Source organism: Protopterus annectens, chromosome 9.part0 (genome assembly GCF_019279795.1).
Source record: "Protopterus annectens isolate FY-2018-M chromosome 9.part0, PAN1.0, whole genome shotgun sequence".
Lineage (NCBI taxonomy): Eukaryota > Metazoa > Chordata > Ceratodontiformes > Protopteridae > Protopterus > Protopterus annectens.
In genome coordinates this window covers 1,812,866,423-1,812,888,770 of record NC_056743.1, presented here as the reverse complement: position 1 = coordinate 1,812,888,770, position 22,348 = coordinate 1,812,866,423, and the positions used below count along the sequence as shown (strand labels likewise).

Here is a 22,348-nt window from a genome sequence, read left to right as displayed (position 1 = left end):
CAATGCTACGCCGACATTCTAATGGTAAACCTAATGACATAATGTGAGGCTTATGCCTTACAGTCCCCTTCCAAGTTTAACAAAGCCAATAAAAGTCTACTCTTTCTCTGACGCTTTTTCTTGCAAGGCTGTATTTCAAAAATGTGATTGATTCTTTATATGTTCCCATTTGTTCCCTAATGACAGTGTTGCTGGTCTTCTTCCTGATCATCTCCATCTTCCAACACCAGACTGTGGTTCAACTCCAAAGTACCCCTGATTCTTCTAGTCACTCCCTGTGTTTTTTTCTGTCTCTCAAGCATTTGCCTTTGGAAAATTGGAAAAAATGTTACTGACAACGTCTCTCTATGAGTTTTATTGTCAAAAGAATGAGAAGCAAAGTCCCATTCTGTTTGCTGGCTCACGTTTTGTTGAGTACATTTTATTATTTCCTCCTTAGCCTGTTCTGTATCTGGAAATGCCTTTGATCCACCAGGAAAAAATATCCTAAAGACAGATGGATATAGCTGCTTGAATCTCACACCTGCCTTTTGATATTCCTTGATTGCTGGGATACATTTGCTTCTCTTCTGCCTGGTGTACAGTGAGTAATAATTTTCCAGAAACAGTCTGATGTCTACAGTTTTTAATACTTTTCTCTTCTGCCACAGTTTTGTCAAGATTAATTCTTTCTGCAGGTATGACTGCATTTTTACTAATATAGTTTTTGGCTGCTTTAACATGGTCTGATTTGAGCAGACAGTCAAAGTGGCCTTTCAGTTATTAATTCATTCTTTAAAATACCAATCCAACTGCTTATTTTTGCTTTCATAAAATTAATACAGTCTGTCCTTCCAGTTTCTCTGAAACATCTGAAAATGTAATTTGTCAGTGAGCTCTGTCTTCTAACTCTGTCATTTTTTAAACAACTCTTCTTGAGAAGCCTCTTAGCAACATTTTTATTGATTTCATCCTCTGATTTTTGCAGTCTTATCAGTTCATCTGACTAGCTAGTTAAAGCTTCTTTTGTTTTTCCTAGCCTTTTGTTATTTGGTTTAATACATTCCTTCAATGTTTCATTTATTTTGGGTGATGCAGTGGTGCAGTTGTTAGTCTTGTAGCCTCACAGCAAGAGGTTATCCATTTCAGTTCTTGGCTGGGGTGCCTTCTATGCAGAGTCTCCATGTCCTCCCTGTGTTCACATGGGTTTCCTCTGGGTGATCCGGTTTCCTCACACATTCCAAAGACACACGTCTGGAGCATTTCTCCTTGGGCCTCTACTGAAAATGGGCTCTGTTCCAGTAGGGCTTTCCCTGTAAACAGATGTCGAGTAAATAAAAATTTTAATAATCTCCGAGTCATTGAATTTATTTTTCCTCCAAATTACTGAAAGCCGTCTCTTGTACCAAATATTTTTTAAACTAGCTGCAGGATTCCTCCCAGCCAATGCTTTATCTTCACCTTTTCTTGATAATTTTCTTTCAGATTCTCCAAATTTCTTCTTTGCAGGCATCTAGGCAGTGTGCTTATCCGAGATGAAAATTTTGCTGGCTCTCATTTCTCAGTTTCTGTTTTCACAGTGGGAGAGCTAAAATTAAGCTGTTGATCACTGCAGCCATCTTGGAAGTCTACACTCTGTCAACAGTCTCCATTCAGCAGATGAATTGCAGCCTTAGACCGACTGATAGATTGTTAGCATTGGTGTAGCTTGGCATTTGCTACATTTTTTCTGGTTCTCAAGTTTGAAAGTAACTTTTTTTTGTCCCACAGTTGAAAGACTGGGGAATGGTACAGGCTACAGCTCTGATAAATGGTGGGTGGGGGGGTTGGTATAATGGTTAAGGTGTTAACCCCATTCACACAAGCTACAGAGCTTGAGTCTCACCTTTGGAAGGGGAATCGGTTAGACTTAAAATGGCCCACAAGGGTAGCTACCCTAATATGTTACGATAAACCTGTATATGCCAGTGAAAAAGCTGCTTTGATTAGCATGTCATGGTACACAGAACTTTCATTTATATCAATCTGAGAATATGTCACCAGGAAGCTACAGCATATATCCTTTCCATGTCTTATTTTTTAGGCCTCTTAACATGACACAACCCCTTCGGTACTTGCTGAGACACTTGACCAAGAAAGTTAAGAACATTATAAAAAAATCCTGACAACTGCAAGGTGTACACTAGTCAGGCAGCACCACTAAGATGCAGTGAGGCATTAACAATCTGCAAGCATTGATGTCACACTCAGAATGCTTGGTTGCACATGCTGTAAGCGAGAAATTCAGCTCAGCAGTTTTGTGTCATAGATGTGCACCATTGTGTTACATTTCTCTTGAGGACCATAGGAGGTAATAACAGAAAAAGTACTAGCCAAAACTGCAAACTGTAAACCAAAAGAAATAGACTTTGGAGGTAGTCAGTTATTTAATCAAGATGTCAAGGTATTACAGTTCTGTAATATATAGTGTAGGCTTCTGCTATATGGTTCAGTTCTAGAACGTCATTGATTTTTTTTACAAACATGATTGTGAAACTGATAACATGCATTTATCTATTTTTTCTTTTCATTCCAGTATTGCCAAATATTGATGTGACTTTGGAACCCAACAAGAAATTTTTCCATGTAAATGAGAAAGAACTTGAAATAAAAATCACTGCCAAGTAAGTCTGATTTTTTTATTTCTTAAGCTGAACACTTCTGGAAAGTATTTACTTTAAATCTGATTATATATGAACACAGCTAATTTGAGTGCAATAAAAAACTGATTACTTTTTTTTTTTTAACTTCAATGACCATGTGGTTATCACCACAACAGTTACTTCCCCTTTAGCAGAAAGGTACACATTGCAGGTCAGGTAGGCATAGCACAGAACTTTTTTGACTAATATGCTGCCTTTTTCTGGTAGCTTCTGAGGAGAACACTAATGCTCCTTCAGCCCAGGTTCATCCTACAATAGGCTGGAGTATCACTACTTATGCCCAAACTTTACCCAGTCCTTCCACATGCAAGGTTCATGGACAAACAAAGCTCTGGAGCTACTGAGTGGAAAGAACATCTGTGACTTGGTTCAGAGAAGATGCAAGAGCCTTATTAGGGCTCATGAGAACCCCATCTGGGTTGCCAGCACTGGACTGCAGTAGAAGCTAATGCAAGAGATAGAACATATTTCTATACTGATGTTTCTCAGATTCTTGTGTTGCATCAGATCATGACCAAGAGAATGTGCAAGAGGAAGTCTGTCTGCAAAAAGTCCAGGTGATGATCAGACATCACACCCACAAGGAAAACCAAGCCCAACTTATGTAACTCCACATTCATTCAGGTATTAAAATTGCTCGAGACCAGGCAGTTTTGGTGCAATTCAGCACCAAGGTGATGAAGTGAGTGAATCTCAGAAAGAACATCCTCATGCAGCTGAGACAAACTAAACTACAGCAGGGATTCACAGATAATTGCTGTAAACTTGCATAGCACTAATTTTCAAAGATATTGCTTTGTGATGGGCTGCATAGGTAATCTAACATGTAGTAGGCATTGACTAATGTCCCCACAGTGACCAAAGGACTGCATAATTAAAGAGAAGAGTAGCGATAGCAGTATAATCTGTACTACATTGCTGTATGGAAGGACCAGTACCACATTAACATAAATGATGGATGTCTTGGGCATCATATGCAAGGGATGGAGGCATGGCCAAGTAATGTGTGCTGCTATAGGAGACATGACTCTGAATAGTTGTATGTTTTGCCCATCTGGCACAAGACGGGAAACATCGGGTCCAACAGATACATCAATATGGGTATGTACAAAAAAGTAGCAACCTTGTTTATTTTATAAATGGAAAAAAAACATGATAGATAGGAAAGCTGGGAGAGCAGCAAACAACGAAAAACACACAGTAGAGTGACCATAAGCTATGAAAGGTGAAATACGGACATCTTTTTTGTGAAAGAGCACCTTTAGTAAGTGGTACAGAAGATAGGTATATAGGAAAGGTATTGAGGCATGGTTGTGAATAGGACAGACGCAGACCTTCAGAAAGCAGAAGGCAGACAAACACAGAACTCTGATACACACACAGACAGATAGGGCAGTATAAACAAAAGGTGGAGAGGACAATGAATGGACACATAGATATGGAGAGTGAATAAACGGCAATCGTAAGGGTTTCATAATGAGCAATGAATGTGGAATGACACATGGGAGAGGGAAAAATACCGGGATGGGAATGAGTGTAAGTCCTGCCATGGGTGGATGCCAGGCTGTCCCAGACGGCAACAAACCCAAGCATCACTCATCATTTTATCCGCAGGCAGTCTGATGGGTGGGAACTAACAGTTGCATAACTATGCCAGTCATGTCAGGTGGTGCCCAATATAAATGAGATTCACATCCAGTTGCCAGCAAAAGTGTTGTTGGTAGATCACCAGAGACTGCTTCAGTCCACTTTTAGAAGAGGACCTTCTACCTCCCCTCTCCTGAAAGGTAAAAAGAAGTATTGCCCAATAACCCCATATTAAGAGGCAGATCTGGTGGCTACTAGCCACCCAGCATCATAGGCAGTGACATACTGAGGTGATTATGGTCTGAACATTTTTTTTCTGTAACGGGACCTGCAGAAGGATGACAGAATGGGAAATGATTACACATTTGTGCTATAAGCACAGTTGCAGTTGTACAGTACAGTGGTATGTATGCACAGTGCTGCCAGGAGAGGCACTCATGGTTTCTTTGGCACCCAAGCATGGATAGCAGCTACTCCTCCACTGCTGTAAAACAAAGTACATTCTGTTAATTATACATGTACAACAGATAAAAGTGTAGAAGACAATACTACTAAAAAATGCTTACAGTACGTTTGTCTCCCTCTCTTGAGCCACTGTCTCCCATTAATCAAGCAAGTCAAGGTGGCACCACATTTTGCTGTAGTGATGCTGATATTGCTCACCCAGGTAGGTGATGTCAGTGACACTGGATAGCATTCATGCCTTTCATGACAGGCATCCACTTACACAGTGTCTCATCATAATCAACCATCAGGCACTCTCTGAACTTCCTGTGCAGAAAAAAAAGAAAAATCCCAGTCTCCCTGGCACACCAAGCTGGACCCCTGTGTTCACCAAAGTCTGAAGTAGCCGTAGACCCATACACACTGATGCACTCTTCTGGATCGTGTGTCACACAATATAGTGCTACATCCTGGTGTTAAACCATACACCATAGGGATGGCTAAGACATAGCCCATAGGTCCTTTCCCTTTATGTATTAGTTCTCTTCCTGAACCATTTCTTTCCTTTTTGTAGTGTACCTTTCACCCTCACAGCATGCGCAAAAAGTCAGTATTAGAGCTCCACTGCAATATATGTTCATAGGATCATATGTGTTTACTAGGCTAATGACCACAAGGGACTTTTTACTACACTATATGATATAAAACAGTCCAAAACAAACAGCTAAAGGTGTTTCGTGAAAGAAAAGGCGAAGCAATGAATAAATCATGAACGAACCACCATGGACATCCAAAGAACTCTTAAAATCCTTTATTAAAACGAACCCTCGATAAAAAGGAAAAATTTGTAGCAAAATCCTTTTGAAGAAATATAAAAACACAAAAAGGTGCACCATTCAAGATGGATAAGTACTTTTGTGGTTGTCCTTCCTCAGATCCTGTTACAACTGAAAAAAATGTTCCATTTAAGGAAGGCTTAACCAATCAGGAAGATCACACAAATTAACACCTCCAGTGCAAGCCAGAGGTAAAACATCCTATCAGAACAGAGTGGAGGGGCGCATATATTTCCTTGACTCAAGCTGAAACAATCAGTGAAAGGTTTATAACGTTTGGTCTTTAAAATAGATTTTAATGGTACCACACCATTAAGTGCAGGTTCACGATCAGCTTGTAGGTTGATAATCCAGTCAATTTCAGCAACTTCAGTGCTTTTCTGCACATCACCTCCCCTTATGTTTTCAGGAATAAACTGTAGCACCATAAACTTAAAGGAATGTGCAGGATGCATTTTGACATGTTATGCTAAAGCATTAGTCTTATCAGAATGGGCAATGTCATGTATATGGCGAAAGATTCTTTCTTTAAATCTGCGATCTGCCTTCACTATATAGAAGGCATTGCAATCCTGGCAGTCAGCCACATATATTAAATGCTTGCTGTTGCAGTTGGCTCGCACCTTTATGGAAAAGATGTGGTATCAAATGTGGAAAATGCAAGGCCTGCCAGTACATTAATGTTTCTGATTTGTTCTGCCATCCAGTTTCTGGCCAGACCTTTTCTCTAAAGGTGCGAGCCAACTGCAACAGCAAGATAGAAATGTTAGATATGAAAGAGGGGGCAACTTAAGCCATCAGCGGATCCTGTTTGGGCGTCCTGCGGACTAATACAGCACCAGAAAAGAAAAAGAGAGAATTTTGGTTGACTTCAAGTACTTTCTAGCTTAAATTGCTAGTTTTTTGCTGTTTAGCAATCATTTTTGCTGTTTCTGCACTTCTCTAAAGCATCTAAAGCTAATAGCTACTTTATTTTGTTGCATCTCTGCCATTTTAATCGTTTTTATTACTATGCACTATACTATACTATGTTTGTTAATTTTAAAAGTTTTTAACTGCATTTGCTGTTTCGACTGCATTTAGTGTTTTAGGCCTTTTCTGAGTATATCCACTGTTTAATTGCATTTTTCAGCCTGTTTTATCAAAAAAAATCCTTTTGTTCACTTGTTTCCCACCTCTTCTAAGCTAGTTTAGTCCAGATCCCAGGCATTGCTGGTTTAAGGACTTTATTTCTTGTGATCAGAGCTATTCCAGACCTTGCTGTGTTGGAGGGAAGTCTTTCTGCTGGCCAGTGAGAGTGGTGAGCATTGTACTGTCAATCTAACACTATAGGAGTGGTCTCAGCACTGAAATTGTAGCTTATTGGCCATTTTTGGGCTGATTTCTATCCCTTTCAACTTTCTGGCATAAAAATGTGTGTTTGCATGATTTTGCGCATAGTGCAGCGCCGCGGGGCTATTTTTAAAATATTCCCGGTGTCAGAAAGTCTTCTCTTCAAATTTTCCCTTAGAACTAGTTTGTTTCTCAGTAGTAGCACTAAAATCTGAATCCTTGTGACTAGCACTTGCTCTAAAACCTGCTGGAAAGCACTAGGAAGCCTTAAACTGATACAAGCACTCAACTCTCCTTTTTAATAAAGAGAAATTAATCGTGGGCACTAAACAGCCTATAATTGCAAAGTACCTTGCCAAGGTAAGGGAAAACAGCTCTTGTACTTCACAAAAGAAACACCAAACCAGGCATGTCTAAGGGTCACCTTCCTGTAATTTCTCCTGTCCACCTGGTGAATCTGGGCATACTGGGGCAATGCAGCAATTGCCTCATGTACACAGACAACCCTGTTCCTCCTACCACCCAACACTATAACCTGTGAGAGATGCACTTACATAGCCAAATTGAAAGCAAAGCTCTCTCCAGCCAAGATTGTGCTAGACATTCAAGAGGAGAAGGTTGCCACCTGCACTACACTTCTAGCAACACATTGCCCTTCAAAACCCACACCATCAACACACACACACCTAGTAACACTACACTGCACTACACTTCTAGCAACACATTGCCCTTCAAAACCCACACCATCAACACACACACCTAGTAACACTAAACCCACATATGCGGAGACCCTTAACATTAAACACCACCAAAACACACAAAACTGATAATCCACAAGGAAAAGGCAGCTCAGATCCACACCAAAGGTAGATTTAGCGCTTTCGTTTTTTAATAAAAAACTTCATCAGAATCACAATAATACAAAAACTGACCCAATAAATACCCTCACAACCCTCCAAATTACCATACAAAATTGCTGACATCATCATCAATTAAGCCTAATACACAGTTGAAATTAAAGAACCACATATCAAAAATTGTTGAAACAAATGTGGACCATAAGAATCCATCCAGTGTGGTATATTACTACAGAGAATGTTACAAATAGCCCTCTGTTTTTAATCTAAGAATAGAACTAACAGAAATGTTAGTATTCAAGCCTGGATAATGTGTTGCATTTGTTCTAAGTTGAAATCTCAATTCCTTAGATTCAAGAAAATCATTGAGGGGTCCACCCCTCTCCGCTAGTGTGACTTGTTCAAGAACTGAAAATCTAAAGGATTTTTGTTTTTTTACATGGACAGCCAACACATTTTTCAAGTCCTGTTTTTTAATATCATAAAAATGCTGGAACATTCTACTCCTTAGAGCATTGATGGTTTTACCAATATAAAAACAGGGGCATTGAGTACACATTCCTATATATACTACTGCCTTGCTACTACATGTAAACTTACTTTTATGTTTAAATTTACCAAAAATAGGTATATATATATATATATATATATATATATATATATATATATATATATATATATATATATATATATATATTTAATTTCCTTCTATAATAGCCTGGCATTGCAGACAAAACCCACATTTAACCATACCCCTATTTCCAGGGTACGGTTCAATGATGTTCTCCAACATATTTTTGATAGTAATATCTTTTTTATATATTACATTAGGACTAGGACCTACAATATCAAGCAATTCCTGATTAGTGTTAAATAAATTCCAATTATGTTGGATAATTTTCACAATATTGCTGTAATGCATGTTGTATTTAAATGTACCAACCTTATTGAATATACTATTCTCTCCATGACTATTTCTTACCATGGTGACGTTGGTACCTTTACCAAGTAATGGAAAAAAGAAACCATTTTCCCCTTTTTGGTTACCTCCTGGAGAATGTTGTCCACATATTCTCCAGGGTATCCCCTGTTTATTAACATCCCCTTAAGTATTTTAATTTGATCCAGGAACTCATGGTTCTCTGAGATCATCCTGGCCAATCTAACCCCCTGTCCTTTCACTAATGCCTTCTTTTGATGTATGGGATAAAGCTACTAAAATGCAATAGTGTATTAGAGTAGGTGGGTTTTCTAAATATGGTGGTCTCAAACCGCTGTTCAGTTGTATTTTTATAAATAGTAATATCCAAATAGTTAATTTTCTCATAAGAAAATACATGAGAAAATTTCAAGAAATCAGTATTATTTTCAATAAATGCCAAAAACTTGTCAAGTTGGTCTTTACTATCATCCCAAATAATAAAAATGTCGTCCAAAAAACGACCGTAAAATTTCCAACATTTTGCATAAGGGCTTGAAAATATAAACTCTGTCTCCCAAAAAGCTAAGACAGTGTTTGCAAAAATGGGGGCACATGTGGCCCCCATTGCCACCCCATTGCACTGTTTAAACAACTGTTCTTCAAACACAATAATATTGGTCTCTAAAACAAGTTCCATTAGTGTTCTAATAGTAAGAATACGACTGTGTCCCAAAACAGTATGACGACACAAAAATGAATAAAACCATTCAATACCAATTTCATGAGGGATAATAGAAAACAAATCTTTAACGTCTATAGTAACAAATATTAAATTGTCATTGTACATCTCCTTGTTAAGTTTTTTTAAAAGATCCCAGGAGTCTTTAATTATCCATTGACAATTTACCAATATATTTTTGAGTACTGTATCTATAAATTTAGCAATAAAGTATGTTTTAGATGCCTTAGCATCTACTATAGGCCTAAAGGGGGGGTTACTAAGATCTTTATGGATTTTCGGTATGCCAAATATTGTAGGTATTTTTGGCCATTTTACTAACATGAAAGAGTGTTCATCCAGTGAGATTTGTCTGTTAAGAAGTAGTTCTTCTAATATTAAATCAACCCTCCTATATAAAATATTCTTCTCATTAATACTAATCTGGCAATAAGTGTCTGAATGTAAAATATCAAACATTTTTTCTATAAAAGTGTTTCTATCCATTATAGCCAACCCACCCCCTTTATCTGGCTTCATAATTCTTATTGTATGGTTGGCACACACATTTTTAAGTGTGTCCATCTCAAATCTAGTTAAATTCATCTCGTCATCCAACCCACGTCCTTCTTTAAATAATGACCACATGTCCAATTCACACATTTTTTCAAATGTTTGGACAATAGGACAGAGGGGGGGATTAAATGCACTTGGTTTCTTACAAGTGTTTATAACATTGATATCATGGTTGTTGTTCTTAAAACAAAATTGAAAATTCTATTTTCTTGTGTATAACTTAAAATCGATTAGTACATCATCCAGTCCACCTTTTCTACTAGGGACAAAAGTTAACCCCTTCTCAAAAATATCAGCAATGTCATCTTAAAGACAAACATTACTATAATTGTAAATCTTAAAATCAACATTCTTATTAGTAATTAACTTAGGAAATACAACATCCTGATTAATATTGTTACTCCAAGGAACCACCCCGATTAATGAATATTGGCTACCCCCTGTAGTTCTGATAATACTGCTTTGTCCCTCCTCTCTAATTCTTTAGTCATTCTGACCTCCTCAGAGGGGGAAATTCTAAAGGGTCAGCACCAAATTCATTTTCACCATTGGGTGTGTAACTATGGCCATTGTGATTAAGGCCAGATTCATTATTAAGATAATTACTTTTATTTTGACTTATTGGGGGAGGGGGGTATGCTCTATTCTCAGCATACTCCCTTTCATCCCTTCTCAATTTCCCTTCTTTTCTATTTTTCAACTCAGTAATATATGTCAACACTCTTAAAAATATTTTCATACTGTGTTTTTTTAAAATCAAACAACAAGTCTGATTGAATAGCATTGTTAATGTGCACAATTGTATCACTGAGTGTACCCATTTTTCTGTCATTGTCTTTTATAAGATAATCCAGCAATTCACATCCATGCCGGTTAAAAAGTTTTACCAGTTCTTGGTGTAATTCAGAGTCCTTAAGTAGTTTAGTCGGGTAACGCCATAGTTGGAGCCCCTTAGGGACCTGTTCACGTCGTAGACACTCCCGAAGATAGCTGTTCTCTAATTGGAGTTTATCAAAGTCACAGATGTAATTTTCAAGTGTGGAAATGTGTTCACTAAGTGAGCAATTGGAATTGCTATTGTTAGTGGAATTACCTCACCATTCGCAATCTCCCTCCAGCCATTGTGAGAGCGTTTGTCTTCCATTAAAGGGCATATTACCTCTAGAATTGCCCGGATATACGGACGTCCGTTCTACATCTCGCTCAGATGATAACACTCTCGTTCCCCTGCCGCTGCCGTTGAGCTGGTGTAATGTCAGCATTAAAAACATCATCACTGGCATTACTACTAGTTCTTCTAACCTCCGAAGCGGGAAGAACCCGCAGGCTCTCATTATGTTGTTGCTGTTGGGTCAGTTTTTCCATAAACAGTACAAGATTACTGACTGTTGAATTCAGAGTTTGTATAGATGTAACCAAATTATTAAATAAAGGTGAATCCGCTCCATCTCTCCTCTCCATAGTAAACTTTAAACACCACCAAAACACACAAAACTGATAATCCACAAGGAAAAGACAGCTCAGATCCACACCAAAGGTAGATTTAGCGCTTTCGTTTTTTAATAAAAAACTTCATCAGAATCACAATAATACAAAAACTGACCCAATAAATACCCTCACAACCCTCCAAATTACCATCATCAATTAAGCCTAATACACAGTTGAAATTAAAGAACCACCTATCAAAAAGTGTTGAAACAAATGTGGACCATAAGAATCCATCCAGTGTGGTGTATTACTACAGAGAATGTTACAAATAGCCCTCTGTTTTTAATCTAAGAATAGAACTAACAGAAATGTTAGTATTCAAGCCTGGATAATGTGTTGCATTTGTTCTAAGTTGCCATCTCAATTCCTTAGATTCAAGAAAATCATTGAGGGGTCCACCCCTCTCCCCTAGTGTGACTTGTTCAAGAACTGAAAATCTAAAGGAATGACCACCATTGCCAAGGTAAGGGAAAACAGCTCTTGTACTTCACAAAAGAAACACCAAACCAGGCATGTCTAAGGGTCACCTTCCGGTAATTTCTCCTGTCCACCTGGTGAATCTGGGCATACTGGGGCAATGCAGCAATTGCCTCATGTACACAGACAACCCTGTTCCTTCTACCACCCAACACTATAACCTGCGAGAGATGCACTTACATAGCCAAACTGAAAGCAAAGCTCTCTCCAGCCAAGATTGTGTTAGACATTCAAGAGGAGAAGGTTACCACCTGCACTACAATTCTAGCAACACATTGCCCTTCAAAACCCACACCATCGACACACACACCTAGTAACACTAAACCCACATATGCGGAGACCCTTAACATTAACCTGCCTAAGCAACAAGGACCTCTGAAGCTGAAACACAAACACCAATCACAACCAAAGTGACACATAGCTCAAAACACCAGTGTACCACCCAACAACAGCCCATAAGGCAAGACAACGAAGCCAACAATTTAGTCATGGGTGACTCTATAGTCAGTCACACTGATGTCCCACTCACCAGGCTGAACAAGGGGAAAATAACTGTCAGCTGCCTGTCAGGTGCCAGGATCCGCCACATAATGCATGCACTCAAGTCACTCCACAGCAAGTACAAATACAATTCTGTTGTTGTCCATGTTGGAGTGAATGACTTGAGATATACCTCCCTGGACTACATGCAAAATGACATGGAAGAGCTCTCAGATCATGTGGCCCAGGCAGGTATGACTCTAGCCTTGAGTAGCATCCTGCCTTCGCCCAGAATGATACCACAGTATAAAGACAAAATGATTGACTTCACAGTTAGCTAACTTTCTGGTGTCATTCAAAGGGGATCCAGTAACTGTCTGCCTGGGACGACATGATCGACAAACTACGATGCTTTGCCAGAGATGGCCTGCCCCTGCTGCCCCTAGGATTCAGATTACTGGCTAAGCCTCTTGCCACCCCTATAATCCCTTTTTTAGGCAAGGCTCAAAGGTCAAAACCACCACTGTAACAGATATAAGCATGCAAAATCTGAAGGTAATGCTACTCAATGCTAAAAGTCTAAAGCTTAAAATGCACTCCTTCGAGGCACTTCTAAAAATGGAGAACATCGATATCTGTGCAGTAACTGAGACCTGGTTCAAGGCTCCAGAGAGCACCCCTGAAATACCAGGCTACAACTCTTGCCACACTTTTCGGCCACAAAACCAGGACTGAAACACTAAAGGTGGAGGAGTGTCCATATTCACCAAAGATATTCACACCTCCAGGCTAGTTGCCCAACACAATGCATCTGAAATTTTACAGGTGCAACTTACACTAGGTAAGATTGCAATCCAAATTGTAGCTTTCTACAGATCCCTCACCCTCCCCCAAGATTCTCACTACACTTTTCTAAACATACTGGAAAATATTAAGATTGAACCAAACACCCTAATACTGGGTGATTTCAACTACCCTGCCATTAATTGGGAAAACTACTCGGGTACCAACACCTTTTCCCAACGGTTCTTGGAATTCATAAATTCCAATGCTCTGGATCAACTAATCCATAATCGCACCAAGGGCCCAAATATCCTAGATCTGGTCATTACACCAATGGGAGATCGATGCTCTACACCAGTGGTCACCCCCTCATTGGTCAGGTCTGACCATAAGCTAATCACCCTTGCCATCCACATCCCACCCCCACCCCCCAGTGGGGAACCTCCATAAAAAACTTCTCCAAAGCCAGCTTCATGCTACTAAAGTCAGAAGTGACAAACTTTATGACACCCATACAGACAGTAACTGAAAGTTCAACTGCTGAATCCTACACTAAAGCACTGTACGAGCACATCCACTCATTCATGAATTGTGCCATTCCAAATAGAACCAAGATGCTCCTCTCCAAAAAAAGGAAGCCAATCTGGTGGTCCACTGCCATAAACAAACTATACAACAGAAGGAAGAAACTGTTGCAGAAAAGAGGAAAATCCCAGGATGCAAAAAACTCCCTTACCAGCTTCAGTAAGAAGCTGAGATCCCTCATAAAATCCTCCAAAGCTAGTTACGAAAATAAAATTGCCAAAGATTCCAAGGACAACCACAAGGCATTCTACAGTTATGTCAAGAATCTAAACTGCAATGCTCAGATCTGCTCTGAGCTACAATGGAATGACATTAAATATACTGATCCCAAGGATATTGCCAATATCTTGGCAGATCAAATCAGTGCCAACTTCACCTCCATCTCACCCCCTAAAGGGCCCATCTCAATACTGAAAGATTGCCAAATTCTGGTAATCATGGCCACACAGGTAAAAAATGCACTCTCCAAAGCTAAGAATACAGCATCCATGGGACCAGATGAAATCCTGGGCTGTGTATTACATGAACTACAAAATGAACTGGCACCTCACCTAAATGTCATGTTTAATCATAGCCTTACCTCAGGCTTTGTGCCCAATGAGTGGTGCATAGCTACAGTTCTCCCACTCCACAAGGGGGATCCACCTTGGATTCCGGGATCTATCACCCCATCAGTCTAACAAGCCTGATCTGCAAAGCCATGGAACGCATTATCATAGAACTTATAAACAAAGACATTGGTAACCTTCAAACACTGGACCCCACCCAGTTTGGTTTCGTGAAGGGCCGATCTTGTCTCCTCAACCTGATTGACTTCTTTGAATCAGTCTTCAGAGCCGTGGAAGAGGGTAAGGCGGTCCACACAGCCTATCTGGACCTTGCCAAGGCCTTCGACATCATCCACCCACTCTGGAATCATAGATAAACTTAATAAACTGGGCATTAATCCTTACGTCACTCGATGGGTTGCCAACTGGCTTACTGACAGAACCCAGACTGTAAAAGTAGTTGACTCCAAATCCAGCACCAGACATGCGACAAGTAGAGTACCTCAGGCTTCAGTCCTGGGACTGCTTTTAGATAACCATATCACCACAAAAGTCAGGAAATCCTTCTATGTGGCACACCAAATCACTAAGGGCTTTTCATCCAGAAAAAAGGAGGTCATTGTCCCACTGTACTCATCCCTCATTAGACTCATTATTGAGTACAACACCCTGTTTGGTATGTACCTCACAGGATACCTGCAAAAGCTGGAAAGGCCACAGAAATACCTCACTAAAAGAATCACAGGCCTAAAGCAGATGCCCTATGCTGACTGTCTAAAAAAACTTCACCTATACTCTGTCACATATCATTTACTCAGAGGCGATCTCTGCTTAACATACAAGGACATGTCAAACCCAGAACTGTTGGACATGCTACACTTAAAGAAAGCCCAATCCCTCAGAGCCACACGCTCCAGGGATCTATACCTGGTCTTCACAATGAACAAAATGTGCTGGAGGGATAGGCTCCTGACCCAGAGACTCCCCGTACTCTGGAATAGACTGCCCATACATGTCAAGCAGAGCACCTCTTTGGCCCTCTTCAAAAGGAACATTGATGATTGGATGGGAGATAGGAAATTCATCCGGGGGATCACGTCAGTTGCCCTGTGAGACAGGGGACCGGGGAAGTAAATATTCTGGGAAGAAATAGCCAGGGAATTGTTATGGCTAGGCTTGTATAGGCCCTAGGGCCAATAGCCTAGTACCAACCTATGAACTTATAAGTGGACAGCCACTAATTTTAAAAGAGAAAGATAGATTGAAAGGGGGTGGGCACTTTGTATTCTGGTTCTGTGGAATACAGTGGGACAGCCAATACTTTTAAATAGTTGAAGGGGAGTGATTTCACAAAATGATAATATTGTCCTTACTCACAACAGCCAATGAAAGGGAAGATGGAAGGAGATGTGTGGTCAAATTAGCCTAAGGGGCAGGTGACTAGAAAGACAGTTGAGTTTAAGAACAAAACAACACCAGGGTGAGAGGATGGAAAAAAATTCTGTGTGACTTACAAGAGACATAGCTGTGGTCTCTTTCCTAGTTTAATATGCAATTAGAAGCAGAATACAAGTAAAACATGGTGCAAAGAAAACAAATCATATCATCTGTGAATGCTACCAGTCTAGCTAGATAGAATTTTGTAAATAATTCTACGTCCTTGTAAATATGAATATGATTCACAGGCTTGCTTGACAAATGAAAAGAAAACTGTGTATTTTCTGAGCTTCAGGAATGTAACCACAGTGCACCCTGCTGGAAGAAAGCTGATAAGTGAAGCATTTTGTGACTGTTTGATTCCAAGCTTGAAGACATGATATCTGGACCAGCAAATTATTTCTGTTGTCTTAATTTAAGAGATAATTACTAAGGATTTACATCTAAAGTGTATTTTATTGCTGTAGTTTCCTGGCAGCTGCAAGATCAAAGAAATTTTAAAATTGTAAGTTCTGTGAGCCTGGGAAACTAAACCAGAGAAGTGTCAAGTATGATGTAATGTGAAATGACTCATCAGTACTGTGTTATCAGTTTAAAACTTTCTCAAATAGAGAGAATAGGGCATTTTGAATTTGTCTAAAGCTGACAACAACTCACCAGTACTTTGTCTTGTAAATAGTATTTTGAACTTAGTATTTCTCTTAGAGGAATTTAGCCAGATTAGTCTAGCTGTTTTCTATATTTATGTCAGACTATCCTACAGTATTGTTTTAAAACATTTTCCTGTGATTTCTGAACTCTTGATTAGCACCATGTTGAATTGATGAGATTTGTCTTGTGTTTTTATTAGTTATTATTAAATATTTTTAAACCCTTCAACTGTGGCTGTTTTGTGTAGAGATAATTTTAGCTCTTAGAGTACATTGCATGTATTTGGTGATACTGCCCAAGCCACTCCAATAGTCTTGCTGCTCAATTACACTTACTATTTGGATAACAGTAACGTTACACAGTGAAATCGGTCACCCTTTGGGAAGGGCCTTATTAGTAGCTGATAAGAGTAGTTGGTGGCATTGATTACTACGGTATAGCCTGGTAGGAGGGGGGCATAGCTGGAAAACGTGTGCCAGTCTTCCCCAGGAGTGTCTGTGTGTTTATATATAAACCAAATCTCAAAGTGCATGTGTGTCAGCTACTTGAGCAGGGGCATGAAGCACTGGTTGGACAGAGAGGGTACTGGAGGTTTTGACTTGGCTACTCGGCTGAGATCTGAACCCTATAGCTGTGCCAGTGGAGACTCTTATTGGGAATCTGGAGAGAAAGGGAGAAACCAGTTCCAGACTGACTGTGATCTCTGTGTGCTCTTAATGGAAATTGTACTTTACTGTGTGTGTACTTGTTATCCCCCCAATGTACACGCCCCTCACTGGTGCTAGTGGTGAGGATTGAGGCTCCTTGATTACTGGCCCAGTGCGCAGGCATCACATATTAATTGTTTGGCAGTGGTGGGATATTCACTTCAAATATTAATTGTTTGATAGTGGTGAATTAGCCACATCACATACTAATTGGCTTGTAGTGGTGTGGATAGTGAATTCCTGTAGCTTGTGTACAGTGATCACTGAAGGTGTTTTTGTACTCTAAATCAGCCACTCAATGAATATTCAGACTTCAGATCACATTTGTCATATCTTTTGTTAGTGTACTTTGGCAGGGACACGAAGCACCTGGTTGGACAGAGAGGGTACTGGAGGTTTTGGCTTCACTACTCAGCTGGGAACTAAACCATATAGCTGTGCCAGTGGGGAGTCTTATTGGGGATCTGGAGAGAAAGGGAGAAGCCAGCCGCAGACTGACTGTGATCTCTGTGTGCTCTTAAGGAAAATTGTACTTTACTCTGTGTATTTGTTATCCCCCCAATGTGCACGCCCCTCACTGGTGCTAGTGGTAAGGATTGAGGCTCCTTGATTACTGGGCCAGTGCATGGACGTCACAACATCAAAACAGAAGAAGGCAGTAAAGTAATACAAAATACAAGAAATCAAAATCAAACTAAAGTTTCTCTCACAGTAAGTTGCAGCAGAGTCTGGGTGAGCCTTTCATCTGTAAGTGATCTCCCTCTTGTCCCCTAACTATAATATATATATATATATATATATATATATATATATATATATATATATTAATGGGTCACTTCACCCCACACCCAGAAGATCGGAGACGAAAACTCGGTCGTAAGTACGGTAGGGTATCGAAAAGGCTAATATTCGACAGCCGAAGACCTAGTAACGGCAACGTGAAGGATCCCCGTAAATGTGCTATAGTGACGGATTAGCGATGGGGGCGGATGTGTAAGGGTGTGGGTAGTGAGGGGATTTTAGGGTGTTAGAAGGTGTGTGAGTGTGTGGTGTGACTTAGGGTGGTGTAAGGTAAGTGTAAGGTAAGTGTGTGATAGGTGTAGGGTGTATGGTGTAGTGTTAGGTTGTGTGTGCGGTGGTGTGAGTGTGAGTTAGTGGTGAAGGTAGGGTCGTAGGTGTGGTTTATTAGTTAGGTTAAGTGGTAGTAGGGTAAGTAGGTAGTGTGGACGGGAAGTAGAGGGGTGGGTAAGGTTAGGGTAGGGTGGGGTTAGGGGGTTGGTTGGGTAAGTGTGTGTTAGTGTCGCCGGTTAGGGTGGTTAGTTTAGGTTAGTTTAGTGGATATGTTATTGTGTGCAATGTGTAGTTTACGTTTTTGTGTCGGTGTATATATATTAATATATCCATGGTATTCTGCGTTTAGAATCTTGTCAAATAGAATTCCTAATTGACTTCTCCAGTTTTTTAATTGCTTTTTTTTCCATCTCACTCCAAAAATCCTGGCCTGCACAGAGGATATATGACATGACATGGCATTTTACGATTTCCCTACATTATTCCAAATCTAAGTTTAGATACTTCTAGAGATTTCTATTTATTTTAGATATTATAAGTATAAGTGGCTTATACTTTTCCTCCATCGTTTTCACATGCTCAAATATTTGAATTTGTCCCCCCCCCCAAAAAAAATCACGGAATAGTTGTTGGGATACCTTTCCATTTTCTATATTCATTTTTAGTTCTTTATTCATTTTTAGTTCTTGTGACTGAGTAGCATTAATCATATCCCGACTCTTCTACATATATATATATATATATATATATATATATATATATATATATATATATATATATATATATATATATATATATATACATATATATGTATCTGAAATAGCTTTGTGATCCCTAACATCACTAGAACATCGTCCACAAATATAGATAGTTTATACCCCAAGGTGACCCAGTGGTAACTTTGAATATCTGACTGTCTAATCTTTTGTAGCAGAGGTTGTAGATGTAAGACAAAAGTGGCAAAATGGGGCATCCCTGCCTTGTTCCTCTTGTTATGTTGAAACTAATTGAGAGACTGACCCTTATTTTGACTTTTGCTTGTGAATCTTGATAGATATTAATAATTAGATTAATGGGTTTGGAAAGTTCATTTTCTGCACAACTTTAAATAAAAAAGGCCATTCTACTTATTAAATGCCATCTCTCTGTCTAACCTCAGAAGCCCTAATTTTTTTTTTTTAGTATTAGCATCCTATAATATTAAAAGGGTACAAATCAAGTTATCTGCCGATTGTCTGGTTGGAATAAATCCCATTTGATTTAGATGTATCAGTTTCCCTCACACTTATACTACTCTTATTGCTATAACAGTCATCAACAATTTATAATTGTGATTTAAAACTGGACGTCAGCCAGTACAAGGCAGGAGTTTTTGAATCTTTTCCTTCTTTAAGTAAAGATATTATTATGACCATTTTTTAAGAAGAGATAGAGGTCTGCTTTCCTTTAGAGCAATTTTAAATAATATTTTTCAAATTTGCATAAATGTATTTCCCAACAAATGTCCAAGTCTCAGTGGGGATTCCATCAGATCCAGGTGACTTCCCAGCAGCCTGCCTTTTTAAAGCAACTATTATCTCTTGCTGTGTTATTTTTTTCATCAGTTTATTTGCCCCATCGTCAGTCTTTTTAATGGTAGATTATTATGTAAAGATACATACACATTCTGATCTACATCCTCCCTCTTTACTGAGCTGTCTTGCAATAACAATGCCATTTGAATAGGCATGCAGATTATACAGACAACAATGAAGAACAACATTCATGTCCAAGTTGCCATGTATCTGGAACAAGGTCTGGACATGCGACCTGATCTAGTAATTTAGCAGTCACGACTGCGTTTAGCAACAGGGACAGTCATTGGTGAACGATCTGCTTTAGGACTGTCAGGGATATTCTCAAGAACAGGGATATCTACTGGAATGTCCTCTGGAACTGGAACACTGGATAAGTCACTCTGAGAACTAGAGTCTTTATCACAGGCAAGATGCTGCAATACTGTCTTGGACATAGGCACTAAATCTGCAACAGAGTTCTGTTCTTGTGCTGGTAATCTGGTACTGCTCAACATTTCATTTAGCCACTTTAATGCCACAGAAGAATCCATAGTTGTTTTTATACCAGCACAAAAAATGAATCTTACAAATCACTGCAGATCTTAGTTTTTATTCCCAGTTGCCTGGCTCATCTCAGTACAGGATCCAGTGGTGTCCTAGGTTTCCTGCTGGCTACAGAAAAGGCTTGTTGCACAAATACCCAAGCTGCCCCACACATCCAATGGGATTCCATAGTGCCAAAAAGATGTCTTCTTTCTGTCAGTAAGTCTCAAAATTGACTATTACTTATATTGGGTTGTGGTTAGTCCCAGGTAACTGTGCAAACTTGTGTGCTCTCTCAATTTTGATGTCAGGTTTAGGAAGAGAGCACCATTCCTCTAGCAGTTTACTCATATAAGAAACACAAGCCCTGCCTACCCTTCCCTTCCCTTGGGTATGCGAGGGAATCTCTGATGTTTCCTTCTTGCTCAGTCCTTTTTTATAATGGACACATTCTTCATTCACTTCTAGCCTGGCCTCTTGGGCATTTGCCCTAAGTCATAACTGGTCCCTTTCTTGAATTGTGTCTTGAATGGTATTTGTGTGGTTGATAAGAATGTTATTTTGGTCATAAACTTTTCCACTGTGGCATTCGTTTTACCGCTGTCACCCATCACATCTTATAGAATAATTTGCTTTGACTGGCAGTCATTACTTGTCTTTGCAGATTCCATGTTATCAGTTAATTTGTGCAAAGTTACATCCTGTTTGTGGGATGCAGTATTCTTATAATTTAAGATGTTATGTTGTCCTATCTTGCCTTCATTCTTACTTGGGTTCGAAGCCGATCCTCGGCTCTGACTTGGCTGAATACACAGCTGAAGTCTCAAACTTGGCTCATGGCTGGTAGGTATCCCATGATGCAGTTGTGCAACTCTCCAGATCTCATTGGCCGCTTTACGAGGTTGGATGTGCTCTTCTTGACCGTGGCTAATTTTTTGTCTTTTTTCACTCTGTTAGCTAAAATTTCTAGTAGTTTTGCATTTATAGTGTTTACTAGTGTGTTTAAATAGATTAAATGTGCAGCTAATCTTATCTCCTTCTGCTGTTTGTTGATGCTTTTTGGCCGTTATTTTTTTTTGCAGGCCTTGTTGTATCTGTAGTTTATTGTAGTGGTGTCTGTTTATTTCCCTTTTTCAGTAGTTGATATTTAGTAGTAGTTGATATTAACTTGTTTACGTTAAAGAGCTAATCACCCATTTTAGTTAAAGGGCTGGTAGTTTTAGTAGTTAGTGTGTGTTATCCCTGGTACTTAGGTCCATTTAAGTTAGAGGCTCTAATGCTACTCTTATCAAAGTTTCTCCAGTTATTTACTTAGATCTGTAGTGTTTATTAGATTAGAGTGTAAATTTATCTTTACTTGGAAGTGCAGTGTTGTTTAGTTATAGTGTGTTGTATATCACAGTTTGAAAAGTCGTGATTTGCTTTTGGGAACTCTCTTCTGTCATCTCTAAAGACTCTAGAGAGAGAGAGAGGCAATAAGCCTTCGGGCTTTAAAAAATGTCAGAAATGTACACAAAAGATGTCAATTACTGATGGACATGTCATTTGTGTATACTGTCTAGGGGCTATTCATTTACAGGAGGATTGTACTTTCTGTCACTCCTTTAGTGCAAGAGTGTTACAGGAGAGGAGAACCAAACTGATTCTCAAGGGGTTCTTAAAGCCATCCTTTGAGGAAGCTGTACAGAGTGCTTCTTCTTCTTCGTCCTCTTCTTCTTCAAAGAGGGACAAACCTTCCAAAAGACCATCACCTGTTTCTACGGCTCATCATTGACAAGCCTGATTCTTTGGCTCCAAGGTCTTCGGAGCCGCAAGATGTCGTGTCTCGGAGCTGGTCCACTGACATTCCACCGGTCTCCCCTATGCTGAGATCTCCCATTTTGGAGAGGTCTCATTCTCCTTCTCTATTGTCCAGGTCCACTAGGAGCCTATCTGATAATGACGTGGAACTGGTGGTGTGCAGGCTTTTGAAGTTGCCGGCGCTAGCCAAATTGTTCTCGGCTCTGACCCATCAGGTCTTGGAGCCCTCTAAAGCCATTACATCCACAGTTGTTCCTCCTCCGAGCCAA

General features: G+C 39.5%; 1 protein-coding gene across 1 annotated transcript in view; it reads left to right on the top strand.

Annotated features, from left to right (window-relative positions):
- LOC122812280 (venom factor-like) overlaps positions 1 to 22,348 on the top strand; it is a 2,973,268-nt gene that overhangs the window by 465,669 nt on the left and 2,485,251 nt on the right. Inside the window, exon 7 of the mRNA XM_044084681.1 lies at positions 2,555 to 2,642. Within this exon, the coding sequence (XP_043940616.1) occupies positions 2,555 to 2,642 (88 nt within the window). The remainder of the gene's footprint in view (positions 1 to 2,554; positions 2,643 to 22,348) is intronic.